Below are 11,941 nucleotides of genomic sequence, written 5' to 3' on the forward strand. Positions count from 1 at the left end.
CTCTTGCTACCTAGTCTGTTTCGTGAAAGCACTTTATGACTACGAGGGCCAGACAGATGATGAATTATCTTTTCCTGAGGGAGCAATCATCCGAATCTTGAACAAAGAAAACCAGGATGATGATGGCTTCTGGGAAGGGGAGTTCAATGGACTGATTGGAGTGTTCCCATCGGTGCTCGTGGAAGAACTTTCAGCCTCAGAAAATGGTGACACTCCATGGATGAAAGAGATTCAGGTACATGACGGGAGAGAGTCAAATTAAAAGATGTTTAAAGAAAGTGACTCCCAAGGAGTCTGTTGACCCACGCAAAAGTGGGCTGTCGTCTCAGCCTCCCCCTCACACTCCAATCCTCAGTTGCCAGGTTTCTGCAACACTGAATTTGGAAAAGCAGAGACCATCACTCAGGCTCTTGTGTAACGGCCATATTACACCTCAGTTCCCCCACATTCTGTTCTCTGAATTGTTTACCAAAATGCTACAGTGTATGTGACATACGAAAGAATGGTTTGGTGGAGAGAAAGAAAGAAACCGGAGAGGGAGTGTATTGTCTCTGTGGTTAGTTTATGTAGTAAAAATATTGGGTTGTTCTTTCTGTCCCTCACTGTCAGAGCCCCCGTGCCCAGCCCCCGTCCCGTCAGTCCATTTCAGAGAAGTCACAGGCCTGCGAGAGCCCCATGACACGCAGGTGGCCCCAGGCTTAGCTCCTCAGCCGTACTTTCCTTCACAGGAGACTCCTAATTCGGATCTGTCACAGCAGGCCTGGCAGGTCAGGACCATAAGGAATGGGTCTGCCCATCTTGGTTGTGTGGTACTGTGACCACGTAGCGAGTGTGACATTTACAAAACCTAGGGAAATCAGAAACTAAGCCAATGTTTTATCTTCAGAAAAAAATACAACTTGTCCCCTTTTTTTTCCTTCACTGAATTGTCTGATTTGGTATGTTTTCAGTGGAACTCTAGAGAATAGTTTGACTTGATAACTGTTTAAGATAAACTAAAATCAGAGTATAATGCAGAGATCCGTGAGAGGAAGAAGTTAAATGCAGCAGAAAATTGGAGTTTGGGGTGGATATTCTAGGCTCATTTGCTTCTAATGAGGCTGACAAAAAAGTTAATAGTCATAACTTAGCTCCAAAGAAAAGTGATTTGTCAGGAGTCGTCAGAGAAGCCGCCTAGTCTCCTTCCTGAGGCGAGCGCTGCCCCCTCTCTCCCCTGCAGATCTCTCCTTCCTCCAAGCCGCCGGGCTCCCTGCCGCCACTGCCGCTGTACGACCAGCCTCCCGGCAGCCCGTACCCCAGCCCAGATAAGAGGAGCTCCCAGTACTTCCCGCGCTCTCCTTCCGCCAACGGTGAGGCTTTCCTGGGCACGGGTCTGAATACATTTTCGTTCAGAAATCCACGTGTTCACCTGAAGGGCAGACAGATCTGCGTGAGCATTTTTATTGCTTGGCTACACAGATAAAATGAGCTTCTTTCATTCCCTCCCTTAGAAAACAGCTTCCATGCTGAATCGCCAGGATTCTCACAGGCACCAAGGCATACTCCGGAGACCTCATATGGCAAACTGCGACCTGTAAGTCTCCTATCTGGCAGGCTTATAGAATGCTTAGTTCTTCCAATCGAAAGTTAGAAATCAGTGTTTCCTGGAGCTGGCCCCATGGCACAGTGGTTGAGTTTGGCACACTCTGCTTCGGCAGCCTGGGTTCACAGGTTCATATCCCGGGCATGGACCTACACCACTCATAGGCCGTGCTGTGGTGGTGACCCACATATAAAGTGGAGGAAGATTGGCACAGATGTTAGCTCAGGGCTAATCTTCCTCAGCAAACAAAAAGAAGAAGAAGAAGAAAGCAATGTTTCCCCTGTGGCCACTGTGTTGTTACTAATTCTACCACATGAGGGTGAGGTGGATTTGGGAAGGTAAAAAGAGCTCTTGAAAAGGACGGCTATAAAAATGAACACGTCTTGGGAGGTCTAGTCTACCACTGGCTCTTTTCTCACTGAGCCATGTGAGATCACAAGATGAGCTATGAACGTGTATTTAAATTATAACAAGCTCTGTGAGCATCAGAGTGGTCTAATTGTGAAACAGAAGCACCGTTTTTTTAAGCAAGCATTTATTGAGAACCTATTTTCCAGGCCTGTATTTGCCTCTTTTGGTGACACAGATGAAATAATAAGATACACTTCATGCCTTTTTGAGGTTTGAGAGCTTCTCTTCTCAAAGAGAATGTACTCTTACAAATAATCACCTCTACCCTCGCCTCACTCGCTTTCTCGCTGTAAAGCAGCTCCTCCAAGGTCATGCCTTTGCATGCTAATCAGTGCATACTTTGCAACTTTATTTTCCTTGACCCCTTATCAGCATTTGATAGGTTCTTCAGACCACCCACTTCCTTTGGCCGCTTCATTCAGCAGATGTGTGTTGAGTGCCTTGTCAAGGACTTGGTTCTTTATCCTAAATGTGATAGGAAGATTGTAAGCACGACAGTGGTATGACCAGTTTTGCATTTTTAAAACACTGCTATGGCAGCCAAGTGGAGAATGATGGAAGGTGGGGGAATGGACTTGGGGAGCCACTCGGAGGCTGCAGCAGTGGTCCAGACACAGGGACGGGAGCGAGGACTGGAGGGTAAGAGCGGGAGTGGAGAGAAGTGAGCCAATTTGTCCTACCGCCCTTTCTGTTTTGCTTTCTGCTTTTCCGGCCCTTTCTTTCCATTGGCCTTTGCAGGCTTCTCTGCCCCGTCCCTCTCTGCTGCTGCTTCTCTCGGAGCCACCGAACTCACTCTCCCTGTGGAATCTCATCTACTTCCACGGCTTTGAGAACCGTTCATTTACTGGCAGCTCCCAGACATATAACTGCCAGTCTGGTCTCTTCCCTGAGCTCCAGACTTGAGGATGTCTCAGTCTGTGTCTACTAAACCCCCAAAGCTCAGCAGAAACGAGTTAATTATCCTCTCTCCAGACACGCTCCTTCTCCCACATTGCGTCTCGGTGAATGGAGCCCCCTTCCTACCAGTGCTCTGGCATCACTCTTGATACCTCCCTGGCCCTGGTCCCACAAATAGTTGTCACCAAATCCTGCCAGGTTTACCTCGGGGACAGCCATCAGCCTTTCCACTTCTCCACCCCGCCATGCCGGTGCCCTGTGCAGGCTGACATCAGCTCTGTCCAGAGGACTGCAGGAGGCTCCCAAATCGTCTTCTCACCTACACTCTTGCTCGCCTCCGCTCTGTCTCCAAACTGTTACCTGAGTCACCTTTTCACAAATCTGGTGCGCTGTTTAAAATCACCAAAGACTCCTCTTTGCTGACAGAAGAAAGCTCACATTTCTTAACATAGCTTAACGAAGCCCTTCCTGACTTCCCCCCGCCCACCTCTCTAGTCTCATCTCCTGCAACTCTTCTTCCAGGACGTGCTGACAGGCTTTCAGTTCTCCACACGTTGCTCTCTCTTGCTTCCAGCTCCAGGCCTTTGCTTTGGACGAGGCTTTCAGGGCGACAGTGACCCCTGCGGCTTTCAGCCTAGGCAAGAACCCGATTTGTGGGTTTCACATTTCATCCGGAACAGTAACTCCTGCTCAGTGTGGGAAATAGTGAAAATTAGGTTGAAAGCACACGCTCAGAGCATTTCTGAGGCCCCTGGGGAGTCATGTCCTTGGATAAATGACTGGTTGGAGTTTGGATGCTACAGAAACTGACTCAGGAAGCTGACTGACAATCCATGCACTTGTTCCCTGCTCAGGTCCGGGCAGCTCCCCCTCCGCCTACGCAGAACCACCGAAGGCCGGCGGAGAAGATCGAGGATGTGGAAATCACGCTGGTGTGATGGTGGGTTTGCCCGCCCATGACTGCTACAATCAAGGCCAGGCTGGGAGTTTGGCCACTCTTGTTTTTTAGGCACCTTTGCATGATGATGACTCTTGAACAGAGCAAAAACAAGGAGGATTATATGTGACTGGGTGGCCTGGTAGACTCCTCCCACAGTTTGAATATTTTGTGCCTTTTTTTGTTGTCATTTTCTATGTCATCTCTCCTATCATAGCACAAATCCTAGTGGGCCCTAGAAGCAGAGAGGGGACAGCCCTCGTGCCTGACAGTGGCCCGTTTTTATATAAGACTCAAGACCAGGCCTCGTTCACGGCACAGTCACAGAGACACTGATCACGTGCACTCGCACAGTGTATTACTGTGGCCACAAGGATGTGGCAAAGATTCTCATCTTTCTTCAAGTGGCTTTTGCTTGTCTGATTGAGCCTAATCAGATGGTGTCGGCTACCTGAGGACGCAGAAGGAGGGACTTCAGGAGAGGCTGGCTCCTCCCCACAGTCAGTCCCCAGACTGAGAAAGTGAAACTTGATTGGAAAAAAGTGGACTGCCCTGAGTTTAGCGCCAATTGCATTAATGCACATCTCTTCCACAACTAACAGGTTTAAAACAATAACAGTGTCCTTTGTATTAATATTTATGCCATTCATTTAGTATTAGTGGAGCTAATATGGAGGGGCTGGCCTAGTAGCCAAATCTTGTCCATCACATAAACTAGTAGAAAGGAGGCTGCAGCTAAAGCAGAATGGAGCTTCCAGGCCTGAAATGAGCCGACTTAATATTCTTTTTGTATTTGGGTATTTTTCATCTTAATTTTTGCAGCATATACTCTTCTGACCAGTATCCTTAGAATCTGAATGTCTAGATAAATTGGGGACACCTACTTGCCTTGTTGAGCTTCTCTACTGGGGAGGCCCTAGCATTATTTTATTCCCTAGCCAGTGCATTGGCCCAGACAGGCAAGTGGTGGCCAGTCCACACCAGTGGCTGCCCACTGCAGGAAATGCAGCTTCCCAGGTCCCACTGACCTGACATTCCCCCGGAAGGAAGAACTTATGGCTCATGGAGGAAACCAGCTTCCTGTGAAAAAGGACTATGGATTGTACATGCTGCACACGTGCAAATTGACAAGAAGACCAGTTCTCTGCATCACAGGGAGAGCTGGAAGGAGCTTTCCCTGCAGGCCAGCAAGCCCACAGGGCAGGTGTCCCAGCGTAGGCCTCTGTCACTTCTCCACCGCCTCTGGGAGAAGGGAGCGCATTACCTAGGGATGAAGGGATGTTTGCCAGTTGTTTAGTTTTTTTTAAGAAATCAAATTTTCAGAATTTAATCCAAAAGTTGTATTATGCTTTGCAAACTCCATCCCACCTAAGAATCTTTTAAAACTTGAAATGCTCGCCAAATGTCCCCATGGGATTTTTGACCAAAAGTAAGGTCATAGCTGAAGAAATTTTTAGTTTGTCATTTGATCACTTCAGTGACAGTACCCACTGATGAATCTTCTCCGTGATTTGGGGCTTTTTGTTTTTGTTTTTTGCGTTTCTTAACCTGTTGATCTTTTTGAGGTCTTTTTGTGTTTATCAAACTTATTCTTAAGTTTAATAAAGAAATTAAAAAGGTGGTTTTTTTAAGATTTTAAAGTTTGCCGACGTGTTAAAAATCTTCAAAGCACTTTAAAAATCTTCAAAGTGCTTAAATCAGGCAGTTCTTACCACCCAGTCTTGTATTCTCTCTTTAGCTAGCCAAATTGTCCTTGAATCTGGGTTTTCCACATTCTCAGAGGGTTATTTGAAATCTTTTGTTATATTTTAAAATATTTTCTGGAAGAGCTGCTAATTTTATTTTAAAAAAACAAGTTGTAAAAATATGCCTCCTTTTTAAAAAGAACCCCTCCCTCCAGGACATGAACCCAGCGTCCGAGTGCACAGGGCGGCTCAGAGGGAGCGCCTGGTGCAAACGTGCTTTCTTTACAGTGGCTGTACAAAGTTTGTATTTATTATGTATAAAATGTTGAATAATAAAACAATGGAATTAAGTTTCCTAAGTTTCCTTACAAAAAGATTGGGGTAGACAGACTTTTCTAAATACACAGTACTTCTTATAAAGACACTCCTAGGCCCTCCTTTAAACCACACAACAGATACAGAGAGGGGGAGGTCAATTAATCCATCTGTGGGACAAACAGTCCCTGATGCCACCCACCTGCCAGGGGTAATATCCTGGACGCTAGAGATAGGAATCAATAAGTTGCGGTCTTTGCTGTCAAGGTTCTTTCCCAGTGGGGAGAAAAAGAGGCACACACATGAGGACAGGGAACTCCCATTCTACAGCTGGAGGGGTGAGAGGAGGGTCACTGATGTCCCCTCAAGGATGTAACCAGTGGCTTCCAGGAAGTGGGCATCCTGGGCTCCTCCGCCCCCTCCTAAACCTCTTCCCTGAGGAGGAATGAAGCAAACAAAGGAGATTGTACTGGTCCCAGAGGGGCAGAGACGACTCTCGGTTAAAGGCTGAGTCCCTCTGGCTGCCAGCCAGCCACACCCAGGGCCAAGGCTCAGCCTGTTTGTGGAGGGAGCCCAAGCGCTCCTCTCTCCAGAGCTGGGCACGTGCAGTATGTATTCTTCCAGATGTTTTGTGTGCATAAACCTCATATGTGATTGACTTTGTATGTAAGTGAAATTATATCCTACATTTAGGTTTGCCTCATTCTTTTTAAAGGCTGCATTGTATTCCATTGTTTGGATATATCATAATTTAAACATTCCTAGAGTAATGGATGTTTAGATTGTATCCATCCACTTGCTATTAGAAAGTTGAAATTCGGGGCCAGCCTGGTGGTGCAGTGGTTAAGTTTGCACGTTCTGCTTCAACAGCCTGGGGTCCGCCAGTTCGGATCCCAGGTGCGGACATGGCACCACTTGGCAAGCCATGCTGTGGTAGGCGTCCCACATATAAAGTAGAGGAAGATGGGCACAGATGTTAGCTGTGTCAGGGCCAGTCTTCCTCAACAAAAAGAGGAGGATTGGCAGCAGATATTAACTCAGGGCTAATCTTCCTCAAAAAAAAGAAAAAAATTAATATCTTTGAAATTAATATCTTTGTACATAATTCTTTATAAATTTGTTCCAGTAAAAATACTTGGTAAATTCCTAAATGTGTCATTTGAGAGTCAGAAATGAATGTGTATTTAATTTTGTTAGACTTTGCCATATTGGCATCCAGAATGATTGTATCCATTGACACTCCCACCAACCGCACAGGAGATGACAACGTGGACTTTGGAGTCAGAAGATCCGAGTTCAGTCCTGGCGCCCACTTGACAGCTGTGGGAAGTGAGCTCCAGTGTCCTCACTGGAAACCTGAGAATAATGCTGTGGATCCAAGAAGGACATATAAAGTGTGCAGAACGGGGGGGTCACCACAAACACTCTCCGCCATCTCCTCTCCCCTCTTCAGCGTCCTCCCCTACAGAACTGGGGTCCTTGCTGCTCTTCCAGCTTCGCAGTAACACAGGGTGTCTTGAGGCCCAAGGGAAGGAGCGTGTGTGAAAGTGCTTTACCGTAAGTATGGGAGGCTGTCAGTGCACATTAACTATCATTTCTATCTTCCGCCTTCCCCGCTAATGAAGGCTGCTCACATCTGAGACTGCTCTTGGCCTCGGAGGCTTAGTCTCTGACCAGGGGACAGAGTTAAGCTAATTGCCCCGCCCCAGTGTCATGGCTAAATTTTGGCCTCCTTCGTCACAGGAACCAACTGTAATGAAATCAAGGCAGGTTCACAGCACGCCAGCTGATCCCTGTCCTCTGGGACCCACCGCCCCAGCCCACACCCACCAGCCAGACGAGACGCGAGTGGGAGGAGGTCACCTGGCCTTAGCCCTGCCACCACTTGATGCAACCTTTCCCCCAGGCTGCCGCATGCCCAGTTTTAAAAGGAACAGAATGAGATGGTTTCAAAGAGCTTATCCACGCTTATGTTCTAGATAAGTGCAGTTTCTAGATGCAGACAGAGAACATCACACGAAAAGGACATGATATTTGAGAACAGACTTACTAACACACAGACTTCTTGGGATGGCCAGAAATTGAAAGTGCAAGCTGCTGGACTCTCCCCTGAGACAGAGCAAACCCTCCACGAGGCTGTGATCACATCCCGGGCTGCACTACCCACTCGCTGCCCCAGGAGCCGGGCCGCGGCTTTTGGTTGTGGGGCCAATTACTGCCTAACCTTCTCTGAGTGGCCTCATGACAAAATCTGGCTGCTCTGAATCTTTGCATTTATTTTCTTCATTAGGAAGCTGTTTTTCATGACAAAAATACAACCAAGTTACAGAAATTTTAGTTTAGAAGGGGGAGAACTGTAATTTGCCCCAAAATCCTACTTGTAACTTGACACAACCAGTGTAGGTTTCCTCCTAGACTCCCCGTCTTTGCTGTTACTGCTTGATCCGCCAAGCGCCCTGCGAACTCCAAAGAGCGTCTTGTTCCTGGACCACTTCCCCCTGGTTCCACTGGCCAAGAAAACAAATGTAGTACTTCTGCCGGGTCTGTTCTTGAGAGCTCTGGTCTGGGAATATTTTCCTGAAATGTTACCCTGAAACAACAGAAATGAACCCACAAGTGGGTTCACACCCCTTCCACACTGTGTGCTGAACACCCAAGTGTCCTCGTCACCCACTTGCTCCTATGAGGGGCAGGGGAAGAGTCTGATTAAAAGTCCTATATTCAAGTCCCTGGGCCACCTCAATTAGCTGTGACCCTAGGCTTGTCCCTTCACTTTTCTGGGCCTTGGTTTCCTCATCTGTAAAGTGGGAATGAGAAAACAATACAAACTTCCTAAGATCCACGAGGATCAAATAAGATAATGTACAGAGAAGCTGAAAATACTTTTGACCAGGGGATGTGCATCCAGAGAGAAGACAGCCTGACCCCAGACGTGGTATGTCTGAACCTCACAGACAGATCCACACCCGGTGCCGCCAGGATTCCTCCAGCGAACATCTGAAGGGCCAGGACCACCTCTATTCAACCACCCTTTGTCCAGTCAGCAAACTTACTGCTCCAGGCACTGGAGACACAAGTGACTCAGATGCCCTCCCTGTCACTGAGGGGCTCACATCTGGTGGAGGGGACTGGGAACAGCAGCCTCGGGCCAAGGTGTGTCTCCCAGAACAGGGAGATGACCAAGGGGCAGCAGGAGCCCAGAACAAGGGCTTCTGTCGTTTCTCCCTCTCCGGTCTGAGGCTCACCAGGCCTGAGACTGGGCAGGGCGGGCAGAGGAGGCCGTACTCAACCTGCAGAACAGCCCGGGGAAGAGCTGTCACCCATGGTGAGGCCCAGAAGCGGGGCAGGAAGAGCCTCACAGATGGGGAAACTCCTTCCCCTGGAAGACACTGTGATCTGCCCAAGGTCTCTCAGCAAGACGACTGGGGGCAGAACCTAGAACTGGGCTTCCAGAAGACCAAGCCAGCCCCACTCCCCACTCAGCAGAACCTGAGTCCGGTTTTTAGAAAAGAGAGAATCAGGCCTGGGTTCTTATCCCTGCTCTGCTGTGTGACCCTGCACAAGGCCTGGCCCCTCTCTGGGCTTCACTCTGGGTGCACAGCAAGGATGAAGGCCATTCCAGCTTTGACGTTAGGGCACCAAACTGAGGCAGGCAGCCCCTGAGCACTGAAAACCTGAGCACTGAGTACTGAGTACTGAAAACCTGGAGAGAACTAAAAGCCTAGGGTCCTATCCTATCCCGGCCCCTCTGCTGCAGGGGACCACAGACCAGAGCTGCAGCCTTCCCAGCGGCCACCCCTCCGAGCCCTTCCCTGCTGGGCCTCTGCCAGCCCGTCTGCCTCCGTGTGGGCCTTCCTCACCCCTGCAAGGCCTTGACCCATCTCTGGCCTTCCACACTTGCTCCTCCAGGAAGCATTCCTCCAAGCAAGTTGAAGTGCGCGTGTGCGTGTGCTCCCAGAGGTAAGGCAGCTGCACCCGAGGTTGTGCTGTCAGATTTGCCCCATTAAGAGGGGAAGGCTGAGGGGAGGAGAGGGGCCGCTGTTCCAGGAGTCAAGTCAAACCATTTCCCGAGCACCTCATGTGTTCTCTAAGCAGTCCTCACTGCAGTCCTCTGAGGTCCTTGCCCCGAATGGTGTAGCTGGTAAGAACCTCCCAGGATTCAAGTCCACCTCACTCCTGTGGCCCGCATATCCCCACTTCAAAGGACATCAACCTTCCAGGCTCAGGCCTCGGAGCCCAGGGCGCAGGTGGAAGGAGAGGCAGCAGGGAGGGATTTCGGTTACAGTCAGCCACCCAGCAGCAGAGGCAGGGGGCACAGCACTGCGGCACGGGGGGCATGCCCTGCAGCTCTGCCTAAATGGGAGCCCAGATTCCCTGACATTTTGTAAAAATATATATATATAAAATACAGTCATAATCCAGCTGTGTGATCTCACATCACAACCTCTCTGAACCTCAATCTTCTCATCTGTGAGATACCTACATCACGAGGTGGTTGGGAGGAACAAAGATACTGCATGAAAAGCACCGAGCACAGGGCCTCACACACTGCACTCAGCAGTGGTGGCTCCCGGAAGCACTGGTATTTCCAGCCATGAATCCCAAGAGTGGAGAGAATGGCCTCAGCAGACAACTAGGCAGCTGGTGACTCCTGGTGGCCACTGGGAGCCAGGACCTGAGGGCTGGGCCTGGCCCTGGGACATCGATTAAAGGATGCTGGACGCCTAGAGTCTTCCACTGTCAGACTTGCCGGGTCCTTGAGTCAGAGAATGCAGCCACTTAATAAACATTTCCGGAGGCTCTCTCTGTGCCAGGCCTGATCCCAGGGAATACTCTGTTCCCAGCCGGGCCTCTTCCAAGAGCTCCCTGACTGAAAATGGAGGGACACAGACACAAACGGGAGCACAGGGACGGAGGAGGCCCCTGGCCAGCAGGCAGATGACAAAGGGCTCTCGGTGAAGGGATCCCAAAGCACAACTGAGTTGGGGCCTGGGAGGGAAGGACATTCTGGGCAGAGAGAAAACCACATGTAAGACACTCTCAGAGCAGCAAGAAAATGGAGCAGCAGCTGAGGCAGCAGGGTCGCAGCCAAAGGCTTTGAACTTCATGCCACAGTTTCTCTGCAGGCTGCAGGGGAACTTCAAAGGGGTGCACATGTGACCAGGACACCTTAGAAAGTCACTCTGGCCGTGGCAAGGGGACTGGGTAGGGAGAGCGCAGGTCTAGGAGGAGGTGGCCTGCAGGGGCAGCAGGCATGGTGGGGACTTAGACCCAGCAGCCCCAACCTTGGGGTCTGAGAGGACATGGGGCGTGAGGGGAGAGGAGCTCATGTCGGGAGCTGATGCCCAGGAGGCTGCTGGGTATGTCACCTAGAACCCAGGGGACAGCTGGGCCAAGAGCAGAGAGGGATCTGGGAGTTGGCAGAGGGCAGATTTGGGTACTTAACCAATACATCTGCAGCCTTCAGCACGTGCCAGGAGCTTTCCAAGTCCTAACGCATTGAGCCCTTTGAGGTGGACGCTGTTATCCATTTACAGAGAAGGAAACTAAGGCACAGAGATGGTAAGTAACTTGCTCAAAATCATTCAGCTACTAAATAGCAGAGCTGAGATTCAACCCACGCCAACTGGCTACAGAGTCCAGGCTCTCAGCTCTGGGCCACCCATCCTAGAAATGGTTTCCAAAACCCTGGGACTAGCAAAGATCCCCACTGGAGACTCTGAAAGGTGATAAAGAAAGAGGCAAAGAGTTCTAGAGTAAAGCCTTTGAATCTCAGCTGGGCAGACCCCCAGAGGTCAGGGACGTTAGTCCCCTCCTCCAGGTTGGGGAAGGAAGTGGGGCACACAGGCCCCGCCCCCCCCAAGGGTCTGCTTTATACTCCAGAGGCTCGTCGTGCAGATTAAATGTGACACCGATGGAAGTGAAGCCCCAGGCCCAGGCCTGGCCCATGGCTGCCCTCCCCGACCAACACACACAGGCCATTCCCCACCCACTCTGGGCTCTGCCTCTGGAGCAAGAACGTGGCCCAGTCCAAAGGCAGCCCTGTTGTACCACGTACTTGACATCACTCTCTGGTTTGTGAGGACTCTTTCCACCAGGGCCCCTCTGGCTGCC

At 49.9% G+C, this 11,941-nt stretch overlaps 1 protein-coding gene across 9 annotated transcripts in view; it reads left to right on the plus strand.

The window, feature by feature from the left end:
* Positions 1-5,862, plus strand: part of FCHSD2 (FCH and double SH3 domains 2) — a 280,728-nt gene extending 274,866 nt beyond the window's left edge. For all 9 annotated transcript variants that reach the window (XM_070274437.1, XM_070274441.1, XM_023645793.2 and 6 more), the window contains 4 exons: positions 15-235; positions 1,220-1,349; positions 1,491-1,573; positions 3,745-5,862. In XM_070274437.1, the coding sequence (XP_070130538.1) occupies positions 15-235; positions 1,220-1,349; positions 1,491-1,573; positions 3,745-3,828 (518 nt within the window). In that variant the 3' untranslated portion in view covers positions 3,829-5,862. The remainder of the gene's footprint in view (positions 1-14; positions 236-1,219; positions 1,350-1,490; positions 1,574-3,744) is intronic.
* Positions 5,863-11,941: the final 6,079 nt, after the last annotated feature.

Source organism: Equus caballus, chromosome 7 (assembly GCF_041296265.1).
Source record: "Equus caballus isolate H_3958 breed thoroughbred chromosome 7, TB-T2T, whole genome shotgun sequence".
Lineage (NCBI taxonomy): Eukaryota > Metazoa > Chordata > Mammalia > Perissodactyla > Equidae > Equus > Equus caballus.